Source organism: Elgaria multicarinata, chromosome 23 (assembly GCF_023053635.1).
Source record: "Elgaria multicarinata webbii isolate HBS135686 ecotype San Diego chromosome 23, rElgMul1.1.pri, whole genome shotgun sequence".
Lineage (NCBI taxonomy): Eukaryota > Metazoa > Chordata > Lepidosauria > Squamata > Anguidae > Elgaria > Elgaria multicarinata.
The window spans coordinates 11172126-11193711 of NC_086193.1; the positions used below are offsets into that span (position 1 = coordinate 11172126).

General features: G+C 51.0%; 1 protein-coding gene across 3 annotated transcripts; it reads left to right on the forward strand.

Annotated features, from left to right (window-relative positions):
• The first annotated feature begins 750 nt into the window (after positions 1-750).
• On the forward strand, positions 751-21586 carry SSBP4 (single stranded DNA binding protein 4). 3 transcript variants are annotated; one of them, XM_063146878.1, is made up of 18 exons: positions 751-818; positions 2651-2723; positions 4615-4676; positions 6929-7013; positions 10058-10153; positions 11725-11799; positions 12330-12389; positions 13862-13931; positions 14465-14532; positions 15725-15792; positions 15919-15964; positions 16104-16139; positions 16335-16374; positions 16631-16698; positions 17707-17785; positions 18464-18492; positions 19157-19261; positions 19511-21586. In XM_063146878.1, the coding sequence occupies exons 1-18, from the start codon at positions 763-765 to the stop codon at positions 19538-19540; spliced, it is 1146 nt and encodes a 381-aa protein (XP_063002948.1). In that variant the 5' UTR covers positions 751-762; the 3' UTR covers positions 19541-21586. The 3 variants fall into 3 exon arrangements, with proteins under 3 accessions (XP_063002948.1, XP_063002949.1, XP_063002950.1); XM_063146879.1 differs by having other exon boundaries at positions 16338-16374; XM_063146880.1 differs by lacking the exon at positions 11725-11799.

The following is a 21586-nucleotide window of genomic DNA, read 5'->3' on the forward strand; positions in this document are numbered from 1 at the left end:
CCAGCATCCACAGCCACCCTCCAGGTGTGTCGGACTGCAACTCCAGATGTGTCGGACTGCAGATCCCAGCATCAAGAGCCACCCTCCAGGTGTGTCGGACTGCAACTCCCAGCATCCACAGCCACCCTCCAGGTGCATCGGACTGCAACTCCCAGCATCCACAGCCACCCTCCAGATGCGTCGGACTGCAACTCCCAGCATCCACAGCCACCCTCCAGATGCGTTGGACTGCAGCTCCCAGGATCCCCAGCCAGCACTGTTGGACTGCAACCTCCAGCATCCCCAGCAGGACTGGGAATCAGGGGAGTTGCAGTCCAAGCCTTTTGGGTCGGGCTGCTCTAACCACCAAGCGCAGAACCACAGGCCGGAGCAGGGGGGGGCCTTTCCGGCACGTGTGAACCGGGCGGACGCGCGTCTGCTGCAGTGCGCGCGGCCCTGCTCCTCCTCCTCCGCCGCCGCCGCCGCCGCCTCCCCGCCCGCGCGCTGGCGTTGCCCTTTTAAGAGCGCAGCGAGGGCGGGGGAGGGAGCGGGAGGCGGCCCCTTCCCCCGAGCAGCCGCCTGAAAGGGGAGGGGGCGCCTCTGGCGGAGCCCTCGCCCCTCCCTGCGCAGGCAGCCCGGAACCCTCACCGCGGCGTCGCGCCTCCTCCGAGCGGGCGCGGGTCCTCGACGGCGCGGCGCGATGGGGCGGCTGCGGCCCCGATCCCCGGGCCCCCGCCTCTAGCGGCAGGTGCCACCAACTCCCCCCCCGCCCCCGCCCCAGCCATGTACGCCAAAGGCAAGGGGTCCACCGTGCCCTCCGACGGACAGGCTCGGGAGAAGTAAGTGCCCCCCTTTCCTCCGTGGGGATCTGTGCTGGGGGCGCGCGTTGGGGACCCCCCTCTTCTCCAATCTCCCCCCCCCTCCTGAACTTAAAGCTGGCCACGTGCGCTTGTCTCGGGCAGAGACCCTCTCCCGTTCTTCCTCCCCTCCCCAGCCCGTGCGTGGGTTCCCCTCCGCGGATCGGGGCCAGGGCGGCAGGGGAGGGGGGTTGTTTCCTCGGTGGGTCCGTCCGCCCCCGTCCCGTAAGCGGGCGCCGTCGGGAGAAAACTTACGGAAGGCGAACTTTGAAGAGGCGCGGGCTGCTTGGAGGGCGCTCCAATTTGGAGTTTGGGGGGGGGGAGTCGCTAGGGAGGGGGGACGCGTGGGCCATGGCCCCAGAGAAGGGGGGCGGTGCTGCTAGGGTGTGTGTGGGGAGGTTTGAGCCCCGCTCCCCTCGGCCAGCATCCCGGGAGAAGCTGGAGACGGGGACACGCTGCGCTCTGGACGCGTGGGCAGCATGGAAGGGTTGGGGGAGAAGCTGCCCTGTAAGGGGGTGGGTGTCTTTATGTGCTCAAACAGTCGGAGTGTGTGTGGGGGGTGGGGGGGGGCATTTGTGGCGGCCTGACCTGCTGAACCAGCACGGATTTGTGCGGGGGCAGCTGGCTTCTCTGCCTCTCTGATCTTTTTCTGGGCTCAGGACAGACTGGTGGGGTGTGTGCTTTCGTTTCAATTTCGCAGTGGAACAAAACATTGGGCCTTGGGTCTCATCCAGACAGGCAGTGCTTAGGTTTATCCGCCCCCTTGGCTAGGAGAGCAAAATGGCACCTCTGTGTGTAGGAGCAGTCTATCAGTTGCTGAGGCAGGCAAGGGCCACTGCCTTTACATACTGGTAGTGAGGGATTTGTTTGCTAAGTGTCTTTTGACATGGTCTGGGGACCGGAGCACCTTCCGTATGAGGAAAGGCTAAGGGGCACTTCAGATCTGTTGGAATACAAACTCCATAATCCCCAGCCAGCTTGGGCATTGGGGATAATGGGAGTTGTAGTCCAACACAGGTGCCAGGTCAGGGAAGTTCGGATTCAATGAATACGTGGGGAATGACAGGAAGAGGTCATTGACTGCGATTACTGTTTTAAACTTCCATGTTCAGAGACATTTCTACGCAAGGCATTTATTGTGCACTCAACATTCCCTGCTCACGGTTGCTTGCGGGTTCTTCAGATGACACCTCAACCTTCCCGTTTTGCTTCTGTGTCTAAAGAGCACTTCCAGCGAGTTTTATTTTTTAAGAGTGGGGAAAATGCGGTATTTTTTGTTGTTGCAAAAAACGAAAGAAACTGCTTTTTTGGGCGGGTGTATTTGCACTCTTTGGTCCAATTCAGCAGTGTTCTGATGTTTCTTGTGACATCCCTGAAATGAATCCTTGAGGTCGTGCCTTGGATTGCCCATTTGCTCCATCTTTATCCCTCCCGTCTCTGCACACTGTGGACGTTTCGCCTGTCATTGGATGCATCTCCTGTCCCCGGGTCCCAACATACAGAAGATGGCCCCCGGGCTGGAAATCCTGGCTTGTTAACAGGAGCTTCAGGATGCATCCGGGATGGGGCTGGAAATCTTTTTTGCATCCCCTGCAGATGGCAACATGCCCCCATCTGTTCCTCCCCGTTTTCAGCACCAGTTCTGACATAGTGGCTTTTTATGGGTCAAATCTGCAACCTAGGGCGAGGGTGTTTCGGTCCCAATCCCTCCTTCCCCCCCACATCCTTGGTGTGATCTCATTTCAAACTCTGATAGTTTTCTGTGAACACGCAGGCAGAAAAAGTGGACTGACCGGAATCTCTTTTTTGTCCAGGTTGGCGTTGTACGTGTACGAATATCTCCTTCACATTGGAGCTCAGAAATCGGCACAGACCTTTCTCTCGGAGGTAAGGGTGGGCGCGAGTCGCTGGCGGAAAGAGCTTTAAGTGAAAATAGGCTGGTATTTTCACCCTTTCCCCATTTGCTCTGCCCACCACTGGAATGCCCTCGGATTTCAACGCAGTTCGACACCCCATATATATTTAAAAATACATTTATATCCTGTGTTTTTTCCCAATGCACTCTGGAGCTTTACAATTTAAAATACTAAACCAAAACGGTCATCCTTGTGAATTAATTAAACTATTTTTGCAGAAAATAATAATAATATACTGGAAGAGAACAATTCGTACAGACAAAACGATACTCTGCAACTGACCAGACATAACAGTTATAAAAAAAAAGAAAGAGAGAGAGAGAGAGTAAAACACACCTATCTCATCGACATAGCAATACCTAATGAAAAAATGTTGTAGAATGGGTAGAGGAAAAGACAGAGAAATATACACTACTGGCCATGGAAGTTAAAGAACTATGCCAATTATTCCGTTAGTCACATCAGTCACTGGCATCACATCAACAATTTTTACGGAAAACCTTCAGAAACTGGGCCTACCAAAATGCATCCACACCACCATCTAGAAAGCAGTCATACTTAAAACAGGCTCAATTGTCAGGAAATTCCTGAATCCGTAAAAGACAGCATGACTTGGCAAAGCCCGTCACGTCCGTCTAGAAAAACCGCCATGAACAAGAAAGAGAATAAATAATAATGATAATAATAACAATGAATAAATAAGAAATAATATTTTCCAGGCGTTCATTAGTGTGAGTCAGCGCTGGCTTGGACATTTTTCACACTCTGGTGTCTTGTTTCTTGGGCCAAATTTTGGAAGCGCCAGGAGGGGTTAAAAGCAAGATACAGTCCATTATGATAAATGAGCAATAAATTGCCCATTTCAGAGTTAACCGCTATCACCCCAAACTTCAATTTGTACACACACCCTTGTTTACATTTTTCAGCAAGGTCTGACAGCATAATAATTAACAGTCAGGGGAACATTTCCCAATTAAAATATTTTGTTTGTTTATTATTTGGAAAATGTATATACCGCTGTTCACGATCGCATCACAGGGCAGTATGCAAAGTTAATTCTAAACGTCAATTAAAATACGCCACCGCACCCCGAACAAAGATCTATAAGGCAGGTATTAAAGTCAGCTAATACCGGGATAAAAGAGATGCCGTTTTATTTATTTTCGGTCTTTTCCAGTGTTATTCCCATTTGCTGTCTAATGTTTGATGTCTTTATTTAGGAATCTTAGAATAGTAGAGTCGGAAGGGGCCTACAAGGCCATCGAGTCCAACCCCCTGCTCAATGCAGGAATCCACCTCAAAGCATCCCTGACAGAGGGTTGTCCAGCTGCCTCTTGAAGGCCTCTAGTGTGGGAGAGCCCACAACCTCCCTAGGTAACTGGTTCCATTGCCATACTGCTCTAACAGTCAGGAAGTTTTTTCTGATGTCCAGCCGGAATCTGGCTTCCTGTCACTTGAGCCCATGATTCCGTGTCCTGCACTCTGGGATGATGGAGAAGAGATCCTGGCTCTCCTCTGTGTGACAACCTTTTAAATTATTTGAATGTCTATTCCTCCATCTTAAAAAGCATTCCCCCACCCCCAAGAATTTATTTATTTATTTATTTATTACATTTTTATACCGCCCAATAGCCGAAGCTATCTGGGCGGTTCACAATTTCCTAAGGCTAGGTACCAGCAGGAATAGCCGTAAGCTAAAATGCACCCTTTCCCCCATTCATCCTTTCGGCTGAAAGGCATTCTGCATTCCCGCTGTTGTTGCACCCTGCTTTGCATTGATTAGGGGTCAGACTAGATGACCTCTGAAGACCCTGCTCTGATTTCCCAGCCTACCTAACTGGCACGCTTTTGCCTCTTCCCAGATCCGGTGGGAAAAGAACATTACGCTGGGCGAACCCCCCGGTTTCCTTCACTCCTGGTGGTGGTGAGTAGCTGATACATCCTTGTGGTTTGGGTGGGTCGGTGGGGCGTATTGGGCAGGACGGCGGGCAGAAGGCATTGCCCGGGTGCAGAGGCATTGTTAGGGCTGGGACCATGGGATTCAAGCCACGGTTCTATTTCCTAGGGTCCCTATGGGTCTGTTTCCCAGGGCTGAACGGTTATCTCCTCCCTCGCTCCTTTCTGGCGACGCGATTGCGTCAATGAGAACGGCTTTTTTGGGGGGGGGGTAGTACAGAATTAGAGAGGGGTTGGAGTTTATAAGTGCAGAGGTCACGCTGCCCCCTGCACCCACCCCCAATCTTCTGCAAAACTTTTGTCCGAAGAGAAATCAGACCAGAGAGAGTTCCTGGAAGTTTTGTGTTTGGAGGGGTGCATACCAGTAAAAGATACAAGCCCTATTTTTTGGGGGGGCTTCCAGATTTCCTCTCTTTCTCAGCCCCTCCCTCAAAGGTGCCCCCAACTTTTATTCATTGGCTTCAGGCGCCACTGGAACGCGTTCAAGGGCCTCCCCCCTCTTTCCCGGAAACCCCCACCCCGCTGCCTTGCGCTCCACAGCGTCTGGCTCCGTCTTCCACACATGGATGTGATTTGGTCGAATTCGGAGGCAGCGGGGGAAATTTCGCCTGATAAAACACGCACACACACCCCTTTGGCTCTTAGCGCATCTCATGGGGCTGGTGGGCTGGTGTGTGTGTGTGTGTGTATGGGAGAAATCCTCTTCCCTGTGAGGTGGGGGAGGCAGAGTCTGTTGCTAGTGATAAATGACCTGCAAAAGACCCCCTCCCACAAATATCCGGCTCTTCCTCCTTGAGTCCTTGAAACTTGTCCGGCCCAACATTTTTGAGGACGTGAACTGTGCCTGCTAACTTTCTGAAAACGGCCCCCCATCCCCTTACACCCAGCAATCGCTCAGCCCTCTTTTCCAGGGTCGTATTTTTCCTCTGCATTCTCCTCTGCCTCTTCTTCCTTTTATTTTCTCTTTGTGTCTCCTCTCCCCTTTTTCACGCTCCCTTCCTCCCTCGCCTGTCTGCCTCTCTCGTCCCTTTCTACCTCTCTGCCGAAACATTGTTATCCCGTCTCCCGTCAAATTCGGGTTTCAGGGCGGCGAGTGACGTCACGAGAGGCAGACCGATAACACAGCGGAAAGTACGCAGAAGCGTCGCATGCATTTAAAAACGCCTTTAAAAATATAGGCGTTTAAATCTCGTGAAGAAAAGATAAATCTCGGATCTTTTTGAGTGCTTCCTAACATCTGATTCAGGTTTATACTTTTGTGGGTGGGAGGGAGGCAGTGTGGGCAGAGCAATACAAATGGGTCAGGAGGCGAACCCCCTGGAGGAACCCTGAATTTTTTTTATTTTTTAATGAAATATTTTTTAGGGGAGAGGGTGCAAAAGCTGGAGGAGGCAATACTGACCTGTCAGGAGTATGCACCGCCTCGGGCCAAACCCCTGAAACTTTGGTGTCGTAAAGGGGAAATGGACCTTTAAGGCTGCCATAGTTTGTGGCCATAGATATACTAAAAGTAAAGATCCTCCACAATTACTTTAAATCGCGGCCTGGGTCTCAGGAGGAGGACGCATTGGCAGGTAACTCCTGGTGGCGGGTTGGGGGGAATTGAGGCGGGGAGAGGGTGGTGCGTGGAGTCAGGAGTCCAATGGACCCCGTTAGCCATGCTCCTGGCTTTCATAGAATCATAGAATAGTAGAGTTGGAAGGGGCCTACAAGGCCATCACATCCAACCCCCTGCTCAATGCAGGAATCCACCCTAAAGCATCCCTGACAGAGGGTTGTCCAGCTGCCTCTTGAATGCCTCTAGTGTGGGAGAGCCCACAACCTCCCTGGGTGCCGGCCACACGGCTCGCACCCAGGAATCCTCAAGCCTGACCCGCTTCGGGGAGGCCGAATCTTGCTTCGTTGCCAAGGCGAGCACCCCCCCCCAAAGCACCCCAAGTTGAATCAGGGCCGTTTCAGAGGCTAAAAAGCAGCCTCCGAGGCGAGGCGGGACCGGGGGCACTTTGCACAGGCCTAGCTTTTACTGCTGCATCTTGTTTTCTGCCGGAGGTTGGACTAGATGATATTTAGAGTCCCTTTCTGCTCTATGATTCGGTGGTCCCCAGTTGCCTGACCCTGCTAAAAAGGCCACGTTGTAAATTTTTATGTGCTTCCTGCACCCCAATGCCCTTGACGTGAGCTCTGTCTTGATGGTTGGTGTGCCCTTCCCCCCTTTTTTAGTGTGTTTTGGGAACTGTACTGCGCGGCCCCCGACCGGCGAGCGGTGTGTGAGCACTCGAGTGAGTCCAAGGCCTTCCACGATTACGTGAGTACAGCCTCCGTGCCTGAAAGTAGATGGGGCGATTACTTATGTTTAATTGTACTTATGTTTAATTAAATGTCTATTATTACAGTTATATCCTGCTTTCCCTCCGTCTTGCAAGGAACTGAAGGTAACTTAAATTTGGCCTTTCTCTTCACCCCCCCTTTTTAAAACAAAATGGGTTTTATTAAAAGCAATCCTAATAAATGATAATGAAAAGCAAAAGCAAAAGATGAAAAACCTGTATTTATGAATGCAAGACCCTCGCGCGAACTACATTTATAAAGAAAATTCAGTGAAATAATCCACCACTGGTAACACACACACACACACACGCACACATTTATAAATGCAAGATACACACAGAGAATATTTTTACATAGAAAATGTAGCAAATTTATTTATTTATTTATTTATTACATTTCTATACCGCCCAATGGCCGGAGCTCTCTGGGCGGTTCACAAAAATTAAAACCATTCAGAGTATAAAACAACAGTATAAAACCATAATATAAAATACAACATAAAAGCCTTTTTGCAAATAATCCGCAACCTCTAAAAAATACACACCCAAATTTCAAACGTAAGATACACGCACAAAATACGTTTACATAGAAAATTGAGAGAAATGACCCACAACTAGTAAACACGCACACACTTTTACAAATGCAAGATACACAGGATATTTTTACGTAGGAAATTCAACAAAATAATCCATAACTTGAAAAACACACCCACCCATATTTATAAACGCGAGATGCACACACAAAATACATTTACGTAGAAAATCAAGTGAAATAAACCACAATTGGTCAAATACACACACATGCACACCCATAGTTATAAACACAAAACACACACTTTTACGTAGAAAATTCAGTGAAATAATCCACGGACTGGTAAAAAAAACACCAACCCATATTTATAAACACAACACACACAATACGTTTACGTTGAAAACTGAGTAAAACCATCCATAGTTGGTAAAAAGAGAGAGAAAAGAATTAATTTTTCAGGATTAAGCATTCTTCAGTTGCTTTGGACACTGTATAAGTGTGTGTGTGTGAGAGAGAAATTGCATTAGAGGCACGATCCAACGTTTGCTTCTGTTGCTTTCCTCGGTAGGTGTCCGCACCAGGCTGCCAGCATCCTTCCCTGCCGGTTTCCATGGGAACCGCATCCTTGCTGGACCACCTTTCTTCTGGCACATGCTGAGAACAGTAACCCCTTTGGGCTTCTCCCTGTGCAGAGAGAAATTAACCAGCAGGACGTTGCCCCATGAGCTGGCCACGCTCTGCGTCTATCAATATTTCAGGCAGTGCGTCAGGATATAGTGGAGGGTGCTTTGGGAGTGAAGAAGGGGCGGCCCCCGGTTTGGGAAGTGCACCCAAAGGTGCCGGGACATTGCCATGTGAGGAGGGGGGGTGTCCGAGGAGGAAGTCCCCAGGGCACGTTTTGACATGTGGCACAGCTTGTTCCAATTCGATGGATTGCATTTCTAGCCTTCTGGCTTGCTGGGGCATCTCCTGAAATGAAAACTCCCACGTGAGATGTAACAGGAAGCATTGAAGTTTCAACTGGACTAAAACCAGGCGAGAATAAAAGCCAGATGGGAAAAAAGTCCTACAATTCTGCAGAGCATAAGAAGAAGTATACTGGATTAGAAGAATTATACTGGTTTAGACCTAAGATTTAATCTATCTGAGGGCGCAGTCCATTGCGTGTTTAGACAGAAAAAAGTCCTACATGACGGGAATTGTAGGACTCCCCACCCCCCCATCTAAACCTTCAATGAATTGCATCCTAACACGTTTCTAAAAAATGAAGGGCTTAAAAGCCTGGGGATTTTTTTTAAAGTCTTCGCCTCCTAATAGCGAGGGGTGCGGGACATGTTGAGAAGTGACGGTTCAAGAAATGATTGGCGATTCACACCACGCGCTCTGTTCGTGGGTTGCTCTCCGGAGTATCCCAGACTGAAAGAAAAAGATAGGTCCCTGTCTGCGAGGAGCTTACAATTTAAATGACGACAGGCGCGGGGAGGGAGAAGAGGAGGGGAAGTGAAGTGTCCTGATTCGGAAAGGGGGTGTTGTGCGAGGATTTGGAGGCAGAGGGAGCCGTACATTGTTCTGGGAATGATGGGGATTGTAGTCCAGAACTCCACCTCAGCGCATCACCCCTTCGGCCTCGGTCTGCAGCTTTCCTTCCAAGGCCTGGTGGTGCTGGAGTTTACATCCTCAGGAGTGTGTGTGTGTGTGTGTGTGTGAGAGAGAGAGAGAGAGAGAGAGAGAGAGAGAGAGAGAGCTGCAGGCTTTTGCACCCCCCCATCTAAATTAAAACCATTTGGAGCAGAGGAATTGCAAGAGGTTGTACCGGAAAAAGGCAGCAAATTCCTGTCGTTTTCGCAGCTCCCTTCGGAGCTGAGGCGTTTCCCCCGGAACGGCTGCCTTGAATCGGAAAAATTCCATCTCGTCTGGCTTGCTCTGGGGTCACACCAAACCCCAGCTGTGGCTGCTTATGTCTCAGGACTCCTGGTCTCCAAATCATTGTCCACGTTGGACCCTCGCCGGCGTTTTCATCCGGCCATCGTGGACTGGGTCTGTCTGCGATTCGGCCAGGCTGTGGGGGGGGGGGGGGTTGGATAGCGCAGGGCTGCGGCATGCCAAATCTGGCTTCTCCAGAAGGCCGCCCCCTTCCACCGCCCCACCCCACCGGACCACTGGTTGTTTTGCAGTTTCCTAGCTTCTGCGCCTTTTTTCATTTCTCTTCTCTTATTATGCTCTTCATGGTTTTAATTTTGGTGAACCGCCCAGAGAGCTTCGGCTATTGGGCGGTATAGAAATGAAATGAAATAAATAAATAAAACTGTCCAAATGACTCGCCGAAGCCTGAACTCTGGCAGGACAAAAGTTAAGCCGGAATCGGCTCTGCATTTTTTGATATTGTGTCCTGACCCATTTTGCCTTCCGCCCCCCCGAGTGTTCCTCAATGCTCCTGGGGTAAGGGCCAATGTGCCCCCCAACCTGAACCCTTTTTGCCTTTCTCAGCAGAGCGCAGCGGCGGCAGCGACGACCAGTCCCGTGATGGCGAATATGCCTGCCGGCGATGGCATGCCCACCGGACCGATGCCCCCGGGTTTCTTCCAGGTACCTTGAGAGACGAGAATAGGCCGGAGTAGAACATGGGGTGCTGAACGACCCTTTGGTGTGATCCTATGCGGCAGAGTCTTGCTATTTACTGTTTACTCTGTACAGCACCATGTACATTGATGGTGCTATATAAATAAATAAATAATAATAATAATAATAATCATAATCATAATCCGGGAGGGGCTCTTCCCTGCCGTCTTAGCCTCCCTGGGCCGGTGCAATCTACCTCTGGATCCCGGAAGGGCGTGGAGATAAACGCTCGAGGGTGGGCCGCTGTTGCCTACAAGGCATTTTCTGAGCTTCCCAGAGCCATCTAGCTGGCCGCTGACGGAAGCAGGGCACTGGGTTTGATCCAGCAGATCAAATGCTGGAGGAAGCCCCTGTACTTCTAACGCTCTGGTTATTGGGGGTTGGGAGGCTGAAAGTGTGTGAACAGAGAGTTCCTTTATTATTATTATTATTATTATTATTATTATTATTATTATTATTATTATTAATAATAATAATAATAATATTTTTTAAAAAATTCCCTTAGAGTGCAATCCTATGCATGTTTGGAAAGAAAAAAGTCCCAGCAAATCCCAGCAAACATAGATTTAAACATGCATAGGGCTGCACTCTTTCTTTAAAACAAAAAGAAGGATTCTAAGATGCACTTTTCCCCCCATATAAACATCTCTAAAAATGGGGTGCATTTTAGAATCGTGGGTGCGATTATTATTCTTAGAATCAAAGCTTTTTTTCTGTTGGTGGTACTGAAATTAGTGTGCGTCTTACAATCGATGGCATTTTACAATCGAAGAAATATGGTATTACTTGTATTTTGTTACTTATTTATGAAATTCCTTAGGGCGCAATCCTATGCATGTTTAGACAGAAAAAGTCCTACAATCCTATGCATGTTTAGACAGAGAAAAAGTCCTACAATCCTATGCATGTTTAGACACAGAAAAAGTCCTACAATCCTATGCATGTTTAGACACAGAAAAAGTCCTACAATCCTATGCATGTTTAGATAGAGAAAAAGTGCTACAATCCTATGCATGTTTTGACAGGAAAAAATCCTACAATCCTATGCATGTTTAGACGGAGAAAAAGTCCTACAATCCTATGCATGTTTAGACAGAAAAAAAGTCTTACAGCATGGCTGGCTGGGGCATGCTGGGAGATGTAGGACATTTTTCAGCTGGCCGGAGAATGCTGGGAGTTGTAGGACTTTTTTCTGCCCAAACACGCAATCGGATCGCGCCCTAAATGAAGAAACCGTAAGCTTTCAAATGCCTGGGAGTTCCAGTCGAGTTAAAACCTACAAAATTCAAAACCAGCGTCCACAACAGGGCACCCTCATCTCTCCTCAGCACCTCTGCCGGGGGGCCCCAGCTTGCTGCGCCCCCAAATCACTCTTACAACTTTCCCCCCTCTATGTGCCTTTTGATCACTGCTAAAGTGACCATGAGACATCGCCCCAGGGGGCGGGGGGGAGGGCAGGGCTTACAGGGGAAGGAAGGAGGAACTCAGGGTTGAGGGGGGCATTTCCCCATAACCTTGCTTTTGTCGCCTCACCCCAGGGACCCCCGGGCTCCCCACATACCCAGCCTCCACTGCATAATCCCAACGCCACCATGATGAGTCCACATAACCAGGTAAGTCCGCCAGGAAAGCAGGGGACACCTTGTAGGTCAGGGGTGTCTCAGAGACGGTCGTGATGCAGTGCTTTGTTTTGCCTGCCTCTTCATCCGTCTGGCCGTCTCTCTGTTCATTAACTTGCCTGCTCAGTTTCAAGCGGACGTCATCGTTACCTGCGTGTGTGTTTGCGGAATGGTGAATTCTCCGGTGTTTCAAAACGTTTTAACCCAGAGAGAATTCGTTTGTTCGCTTGCCGTGTTTTTCACGGAGACGTTTTGCGTTCTGTTTTTCAACGTGGCTGTTTTGTAGTGTCGGCTTTTATAGTATTATTTTTTTAAAAAAACCTTTTGCCTTTCAAAACTTTCCAGCCTGCACTCTGACTGGGCCAGGCGATAGTGAGAGAGACGGTCTGGTGGTTTCACGCCCTCGTGCGTCCCGTGCCGAACGTCCGGCGGAGAATCTAACCTTTTTCTTTTTATGCGCTGTGTGTTCCTGGCTGCTTTTGGGGTCTCTCACCCCCCCCCCCTCTCTCTCTCTCTCTGTGCAGCCGTTTATGTCTTTGCGTTTCCCCGGAGGTCTCCGTCCTCCACTCCGAATGCCAAGTCAGGTGAGGTCTTCCACGCGGCCACAAGAGTGTCCCCTTTTCGAAAAGCTGCATTGAAACGTCAACGGATGCGCCGCCACCGCCGCCGCCCATTCCACCGCCCTTTGCGCGCAACTTCCCCGTCGGCCGGCAGAGAAGGCAGCTGCTGTCTTGTCAGGCCCTGCAGTTTTCTCTGAATGCAGCCGTTCTGGTTTCGTTTCCAAAACCTGTGTTGTGTTCCTGCGTGGGTTTGCGATTCTGGGAGGGTCACGGGTTTTGCCTTCTGTGAAATGGGTCTTCTGTTGCGCTTTGGGGATCAGGCCTCTCTGCCTCGTTATATATATATATATATATATATATATATATATATATTTATTTATTTATTTATTTATTTATTTATTTATTTTCTACAATACTTAAACATTACAATTAAAGAAACAACATACTACATAAATGTTGAATAACATCAAGATCGTATCTATATAACATAATCAAACTTAACATATAAGGCCTCTCTGCCTCGTAGGCCGTGCCTCAGCCAGGCTACCTTCCTTCTGAGAATCATCGGTTTGCCTTCTGTGAAATGGGTCTTGAAGCAGAAAGCAGCGTTTCTAAAAGCATTTTGGAGCTCCGTCCAGTGGAGGTTGGGGCCTCCGATTTCAGTGGGGCTGTAAACCCACTCCGGGTTTTGATCAGAAACAGCTATTGCTCATTTAGAGTTCTGTCTGGTTCCGGCCGAAACCCAGAGTGGATTCACAGCCCCCCCGAAATTGGAGCCACCAGCCTCCACTGTCTCTGTCTCCACCTGTGCTTAGGTTTACGGGCAGTTTTCTTTTTTAAAGTCTTGCCAGTTTGCCTTCTGGGAAATGGGTGGCTTGTGACCGGCCACATCTACCATGGCAGACATTTTGCAAACAGACAAGTCCCTCTCCCCTACGGCAACCATTTTGTGAGAGCGCCCACGACCCTCGGTCACAATTCCAAGCGTGCCCACAGACCCAAAAAAGAGTCGCGGACCCCTGATGATAAAGTAGATCAGCTGGTCGACAGCTGTGGGCAAAGGCCATAGAATCATAGAATAGCAGAGTTGGAAGGGGCCTCTAAGGCCATCCAGTCCAACCCCCTGCTCAATGCAGGAATCCCCCCTAAAGCATACTGACAGATGGTTGTCCAGCTGCCTCTTGAAGGCCTCTAGGGTGGGAGAGCCCACCACCTCCCTAGGGAACTGGTTCCATCTTTCACGGTAGCTGGTCCTGAGCCATTTAGGCCTCGAAAGGTGCAGACCGCATCTCCGAATTGGGCCTGGAGATGGACTGGTAGCCGGCGTCACTGGTGCAAAGTCGATGTTTATAGGCTCAGACTTTCCCAGCATCCGGACAGCCCAGTTTTGTGCTGGCTGCGGCTTCCAGACCGTTTCCATGGGCAGCCCCATGTTTAGTACATTACAGTAGTCTAGCTGATGGTTGCTAAGGCATTTTTTCTCCACCCCTGTACAGCCCCCCGTGGGTGTGCCTGCCCCACAGCCTCTCCTGCCCAACGTGATGGACCAGGCAGCCCGGCCACAAGGTTAGTCCCGGGGCAAAGTGTGGGGTGCGGGTGATGGAGCTTGAACGGCAGGGGGACGCCTGTGCAAAGAGGGGGGCAGAGGGAGGCATCTAAGGTTTGCCCACGGGCGGAGAAATTAACCCAATTAATTAACCCAAACCTTGCAAGTCATCTGTTTGGAATCTTTACCCACCCCTTTCTTCCTTGTCCACAAGTGGGTTCCTTGAGGACTAGAAATGGGTTGTGCCGGGTTTCTCGCATCTGTGCCAACCTTCTTTCCGCGCAGTGCGCAGGTGACAAAATGCGTAGCCGGGCAGGATACGGCCAGGCCTGCCCGTTTGCGCCCTCCGTCCCCTCGATTGGCTGAACTGCTGTGACATCACAGAATGCGTGGATTTGAACGAAGCGGCCATCGAGGAGGCGGAAGCGTTAGATTCTTGAGAGCGCCGACTTCCAATTCTGCTTCTGCGTCGCCTCTCTCCTGAGTGCCATTTTTGAGTAGCAAGCCGGGCATCAATCAAATTATACTTAATTAATGCCTCTGTCCCTAATAGGACATCCCAACGTAGGCCTGATGCAGCGCATGGCCTCACCGCGCGGGATGATGGGAGCGGCGCCACAGGTGAGTCCCTGCCGCGAAGCGTCCAAGAAGCACAAAAAGGATCCAGGTGGTGGTGGAAGAGACTGAGCTCTCCCGTGGCGGAAGCGTGGTGGGCGCATGTGGGCCTCTGTGCACGTGCAAAGAACATGAATGGTTGAGCCCAGCAGGAAACCGGTCTTTCCCAAATTGGCGCCCTCCCAGCACACTGTGGATGCTGGGGGTTGCAGTCCAAACCCATCTGGAGAGTGCCAGTTTGGGGAAAGCTGGTTTCCTGCCCATGGCTTCATTCCCGGTTTATTCCTTAATTCCTGGTTTATTGCTCATGGCTTAATTCCTTGTTGCGTAATTTCCCATTGAGGCAGCTTTCGAAAAGAACTGGAGGGCAGCTCAGATTCTTTAAAAAGGGATTTGTGGATAAATAATAATAACAATAATAATAATAATAATAATAATAATAATAATAATAATTTATTTTTTATCCGTCTCTCCATTTTGATCGAGGCGGGGAAAAACAGTAAATATAAAATACATAAAACTCATTTTTAAAACTCGGATCGCCTGCTATTAAAGCCCAACGAAATTGATATAAATCGTCAAGGGAACGGCACGGGGTCCGGGGAATTTAAACCAGAATTTAAACAAAGCTGAAACAGCAGTATCAATATCCGTTTTTGAGAAATGGTTGCAGCTAGTTAGCATTGAAGCTTGACCGTGGTATTGAAAATAATAATAATAATAATAGATGTTACCTTTTATTTATTTCTAGCAAGCCAGCTTGCAAAAGTATTGGTATAATATAAAAACAATGGGTGAAATGCAACGTAAGCCCTACTCAGAGTAGACCTATTGAAATAAATGGGACTTAACTTAGCTATGACTCACTGAAGTTATGTTTACTTTAATGGGTCCATTCTAAATAGAACTCAGTTTGGGTTTTGACCCCATGGCTAAAATCCTACATAGAGTAGACCCATTGAAACGCATGGGGCTTCGACGAATTGCAGTCCTGTTCAGTTCAACGGCTGAGTGAAGTCTCATTTATTTCCATGGGATTACTCTGAGTAGGACTGGCATTGGGCTTGGCCCGGTGTAATGTTGGCACTGGGTGAATCTTGCCCGTGGGGAACCCCGGCGTCTCCAGTCGAAGGAGCCAGAGGGCTGCTCTCATTCTTACCCCCCACCCCAATTTCACTGCCGCCTTTTCTTCTTCCAGAATTACGGCGGGGGGCTGAGACCCCCTCCGGGCTCCCTGCCTGGTCCCGGCATGACTGCCATGAACATGTAAGGCTGCTGCGTTTGTTTCCGTTTGGGGGAAATGGAGGAACGGTTGGCGGAGCGCCCCCCCTCCCCAAACTCCCTGCCCCCCTGGCTTTTGGGATACCAATGTTTGCACGTTTCTCTTTGCAGAGGGCCGGGAATGCGCGGCCCCTGGCCGAATATTCACACAAACCCGGTATGTGATTCCCCCCTCCCCAAATCCCCATAAAGTCCAGAAAGGCCCTGCAACACCCCTCCACGGATAGGCGCTTCCTAACTCATGCCTGTTTCTCTCTCTCTTCCCCCCAAAACACCCCCGCCCCCGATCCGTCTAGGTATCCTATTCCTCGTCCTCTCCCGGCAGCTACGGGGTGAGTTTCCACGGGTTTCGCCCGGGAATTTGGATTGGACTCCGTGTTAAAACAGAGCTCATGTTGTGCTATTTGATGGAGGGTTCCCCCACCCCCAAATCTGACAAAACCATCTCTCTCTCTCTCTCTCTCTCTCTCTCTCTCTCTCTCTCTCTCTCTCTCTCTCTCTCTCTCTCTCTCTCTCCCCAATCCCAGCAGGGCCCCCCTGGAACCCCCGTCATGGCCAGCCCGGGAGGTGAGTGCTTTATGATTTCATTTGGGCGGGAGAAATATTTGCCAGTGCCCTTTTTTCCCGTGCTGGAAAGCTGGCATACAGGATCATTGCCCGTGGGTCAAACTATGGGATGGAGTCCCCCCCAAGATGGCCACGCCCCTGCCCCCCCCACCCCGGAGCATTGGGTTACTTTTCGGCTTCCGCACAGCCAATCCTCCCTCCGATCTACCTACTCCAGCTTTTTTCCTTTCTTCAGGACCTCTTCTTTTCTCCACAGACTCCACCAACTCTAGTGAAAACATGTACGTGATGAACTCCGTCGGGCCTCCCGGGAGCCGGCCCAGTGTAAGTGCCCGTCCCTTCCCACGCCCTCCGTCCCACTGCCCTGTTGCTATGAGAACATAAGTGCCCCGCTTGATCAGACCGAGGGTCCATCTAGTCCAGCACTCTGTTCACACAGTGGCTGACCAGCTGTAGAAGCCCACAACTAGGGCATGGGTGAAACAGCACCCTTCCACCCATGTTCCCCAGCAACTGGTGTGCACAAACTTACTGTCTCTGCTTCTGGAGGTTGCATGTAGCCGTCAGGGCTAGTAGCCATGGATCTCCTCCTCCTCCTCCTCCTCCTCCTCCAGGAATTGATCCACACCCCTTTGAAAACTATCCAGATTGCTGTAACGACATCTTGTGGCAGTGAGTTCCATAGTTTAACTCTGTGCTGAGTGAAGACATCCTTCCTTTGATCTGTCCTGAATCTCGCACCCATCAGCTTCATGGGATAAAGACCCTGTTGGGGTTCTAGTATTCTGAGAGGGGTAGAAAAATGTCTTCGCCTTCTCCACACCAGGCCTGATTTTGTGCACCACTATCAGGTCTCCCCTTAACTTTTCCCTTCGGGCAAAAGTGTTGAATGTCAGGCCATTTCCGGCCTGCCTGTTAATAGTTTCCCGGCTTCTGCGTGGTTCTTGCCCCATTTTAAAAGGTTGAAATGCCCAAGGGTGAGTGATTAGCAGCCAGAGCTTTTAGAGAAAAGATGCTGGCGTGTTTTGCGCCCGCCCCTTTGATCTTTGCCCCGCCCACACCCCGGGTGTGGTCCCCAGAAATGTCTCCAGAATCAAATCCGGGTTGAGGGAGGTCGGGATTTTAGAAAGCGTTCATGTTTTTAGGGGAAACCTTCCACCTCCCCTGCCCACGTTGACCACGTGCTTTCAAGCGGATCTAGGCCAAGTCTAGAAATTCAGGCTGTGTACCTCGGTACACAGCCCGAATTTCTAGACTTGGCCTAGATCCGCTTGATGATTCGTGAGCTCGCTTTGCATTTCCTTCCTCTTTCTCTCCACGCCCTACTTCTAGTTCTCCATGGGACCCAGTCCAGAAGGCCCGATGGCCGGGATGAACGCCATGCAAGCCCATCACATGAACGGATCCGTAGGTGGGTGAAGCAAGCGCCTGTGGGGGGCTGGCGTGGGGGGGGGGGGTGAGGCGAAAGCCAGAACGACTTGCGGACGGAGCAAAGACCCAATAATTTTAATCTCCAGACCTCTCCAGCCTCCTTTCCTTCTGCCGTCCTTATTCCTTCAACACCGCGTCACCCTGCCGACCGCACGGCACGAAAACAGACACATTTCCCCTGCCCCCGGGAGCCTACAGTTCAAGTGACGACAGAGGAATGGGCACTTCAGCTGAGTTTCTGGAGAGGCGGACGACGACAATAGCCCAATATTCCTTTGTACATAGAGCCTGGCTTGTTTGCTCAGGCGTCACAACATCATCCCTGGTCTCCCGTGCTGCCTTTATATTCCTCTCCTTCTGTTGCCTCTCTTGCGTCAATACCTACAACAGCAGTGGGCCGCTTAGGGCCCGCTGGATCATTCGGCCTACAAGTCCCATCCAGCACGTGAGAGAGAGAGAGAACAAGGACAGCCATGAAAAGGGCAAGGCCACCTTTTCCTGTGTGTCAGGATCTAGTTATGGGGTGGGCCGGTGCTGGGTGCCCCTCTCCCAGCAGGGCGCCTCTCCGGCGGCAAAGCAGCGAGACCACAAGACCCCGAACGCCCCACCGTAAGCTGGTTGGCAGGCTGGTCTTTAACGGGCTCAATTTTTGTTGCAGGTCCGGGCGAAATGGACGGGATGCCCAAGGTGAGATAGATGGCACCGCGCTGTGGGCCTGGGGATCGGGTGGGAATTACACAAAGGTAATCACAGCGGGTCCAAGGGTCACCCGGATTCCGCGCCCAGAAATCTCTCCGTCCTGCAACTGTGCGGCGACTTCCTAGTTTTTCCCCCCTTCGTGTCGCCCGCATGCTTTCAAGCAGATCTGTGTCAAGTCTAGAAATTCAGGCTGTGCACCGCCTCGGGCTGAACTCCCGAATCTGAGGCAAGGTGGGCTGATTCGGGGAATCCCGAATCCGAAGTGTCAGCCCGAATATGAAGTGGGACAGGGTCGGCCCGAGGCACCTCGAGGCGAAGTGGATGGGTTCTGAAGTGCCTTGGGGGGTGAGCAGGGGGAGGGAGGGGGGGAGCAAGAAGGGAATCCAGTGGATTCCCAGAAAGGGCTGACCTCCTTTGGAAAGGGGGCAAACCTCTTTTTGGCTTCGGTTCCGAAGTGAGAAGGCCCAGCTCTGAAGCACCCTCCGAAGCGAATTGGGCACACAGCCCTACTAGAAAAATTTTAAACCCAGGTTTACTCGAAACTGGATTGCGAAAGCCCGTCGATCGCTTCCTTCGTATGTATCGTCCTCAGGGCTTGTGCCCATTCGTTTAACTGCCTCTTCTGTTCACTGGTTTTGTTCCCGGTTTCCAGAGTTCTCCGAGTAGCATAGCGGCCATGACCAACCCGCCGGGCACCCCTCACGACGATGGCGGTGAGATCGGCCCCAGCTTCTTAAACCCCTTCCAAAGCGAGAGCGTAAGGGCCTGCGTGCAGCGTCGGCCGCGGCGGGGGCGGGGGCCTCGGGGCACACGGGGGGCACGCGGGGGGCGGGGTTCCCTGTTCCAGGGCCGGACTGGGCTGCTCGTGCCCGCAGCCGACGAGGCCTTCTCAGGCTGGAAGCAGCAGCGGTCGGAGGTCTGAAGAGGGGGACGGCACCCCCACCCACCCTACGCGACGGACCCTCCCTCTAACGCTGTGATGTCTCCCATCTGTCTGTCTCTCCAGTATTCGCCCAGCATGACAATGAGCGTGTGACGCGGCCCGGATGCCCACCCCGGCGGAGCCAGGCTGACGCCCCCAAGGGGTCTTAACCCCCCCCCTATTTAATAAACTGCCCCTCTTGGCTACTTGCCCCAGCCCTCCTTCAAACTGAACTGCCCCCCGCCCATCCGGTGAATCTCCCTGTAACGGTACTCAGCAAAACTGTCAGGACTTGAATGGTTGGCTCTGGCTTTGGGCCCAGCGGGGCAGGCCTGGTTTGAATCGGATGCTCCTGAAGGGCGGGTCGCTGTGCCCCCTTTTGTCTACGTGGGTGCCTTGGGCATGCAGGACCGCCTCCCACACGAGCTCTTTGGACTTTTGCTCAGCCTGTTGGAAGAGCAGCTGGGCTGGTTGGGGTGCTCTGCACGTATTCCCCCCACTCGAGTGGTGGCAGTAGTGGGATCAAGTAGTGCGGTTTCAGGTGCTGATGCTGAAAGGGGCTTTGATTCAGTGGTGGAGGGGTGGGAGAGGAAATTGGCCCCTTTTGGGGGGAGAATGGTCACTAAGTGGGGAGGCAGCGGTGGGACTGAATTGGAGGTGGAACCAGCTGTGATTGAAGTGGACGTGGTGGGATGTGGACTGGAGGGGTCTACCCTGTCTGTTAGTGGGCTGATTGGAGCCAGGGTGTGTGTGCTACCCTGTCCGCATAGCCAATGTCTTGTTCCTGGATAGGTTGTCAGGCCTGGAGGAATCCACCACGAGTCTCATTCCTACCCAGGTCTTGTTTGATATAAGCATTCCTGATTCTGCTAATACTTGCCGGTTGGGCGCAGCTGCAGAGTGCCGGGCGCTGTACGAAATGGCTCTGAGAGGCCAAAAAAAAAAAAAAAAATCCCTCCCCCATCTCTCATTCCATTTTATTTTGTTAAAACTAAGTGGGTTTCCCCCCCCCAGGTTTTATTCTTCCCCTTTTATTTTTTGTAAAGGGTGGGTTTAACACTCTTTCTTGCTTCTTCCTCCCACACCCAGAAAAAGTAGAAAAAGCTGGCTTTGAAGGAATCCCTATTGTGACCAGCAGGGGGCACTCCTTAGTTTGAATTTTTTCTTTCTCTCTCCCCCCCCCAATCCAGTATGGTGATGGAGAACTGAGATGTATATAGTTTATATAGAGCAGTCTTCCCCAACTTTGGACTACACCTCCTACCATCCTCAGTGCTCACGCTGGCTGCGGCTGCTGGGAATTGTAGTCCAAAACACCTGCGGAGTTTCAGGCTGGCTGATTGCGAGTTCTGTGAATTCCTTCTCCAAAGAAACAAAGCAGAAACACACACACACACACACACACACACACACACACACACTTCCCTGAGCCAGAGACTACAAGTCCCATTATTCCCTGCCAGCATAGAAGACACCTCTCAGATCATGTCCAGGCTGGTGTGCTGCCTCAGCAGGTACTTTTCAGTGGCCGTTCTCTGTCTCTCTTTACTGTGGCCCACCAACCCATCGGGCATGGCCTGTCTCCAATATGGCACGTTTTGCGCCCTCAGATATTTCTCTTGACCCTTGCCAGTCCCAAAGATATTTTTTTTCCATGCTGCAACACAAAGAGCTGCTATCGAGTGCCGTCTTTATTTGGGGACCAAACAGCAGTGCCCGCACTTTGACCTCGTTCTTTGGTTCTGGGGCAAACGACTTTTTTTAAAAAAAATAAATAAATAAATCTCACTATTTTGTCTTCCGGGAAATAAATGGGTATTTCATGGCCAGCCGTACCCATCGTGACCACCATTTTAAGAAGGGGCAAGTCTACCCTGCCGTGGCAGCCATTTTGCGAAAGTGCCTGTGACCCTCGTTCCAAGTTCCAAATGTGCCCACCAACCCCAAAAAGTGGGAAATACCCAGCGTAGGCTGATGTGTTACTGTGCAGGGTCTACAGCCCACCCGCCCCAGTGACAAAATGCCCTACTGCCGTATTAGTGCAGTGATAGGGCTTTGCGTGCCATCTACAGCCCCTAAAAGACTTGGGAATAAGTTTACAGTCCCTTAATTTCCTTGCCTGCGAGATCTGTGAATTCCTTCTCCAAAGAAACAAATGGA

Excerpts from the sequence above, each read along its gene's own strand:
- SSBP4 (XM_063146878.1), top strand. The coding sequence starts at position 763 with ATGTACGCCAAAGGCAAGGGGTCCACCGTGCCCTCCGACGGACAGGCT. Across the intron at positions 2,724-4,614 it reads CACAGACCTTTCTCTCGGAG|ATCCGGTGGGAAAAGAACAT; the intron begins GTAAGGGTGGGC and ends GCCTCTTCCCAG. Across the intron at positions 19,262-19,510 it reads ACCCCTTCCAAAGCGAGAGC|TATTCGCCCAGCATGACAAT; the intron begins GTAAGGGCCTGC and ends CTGTCTCTCCAG.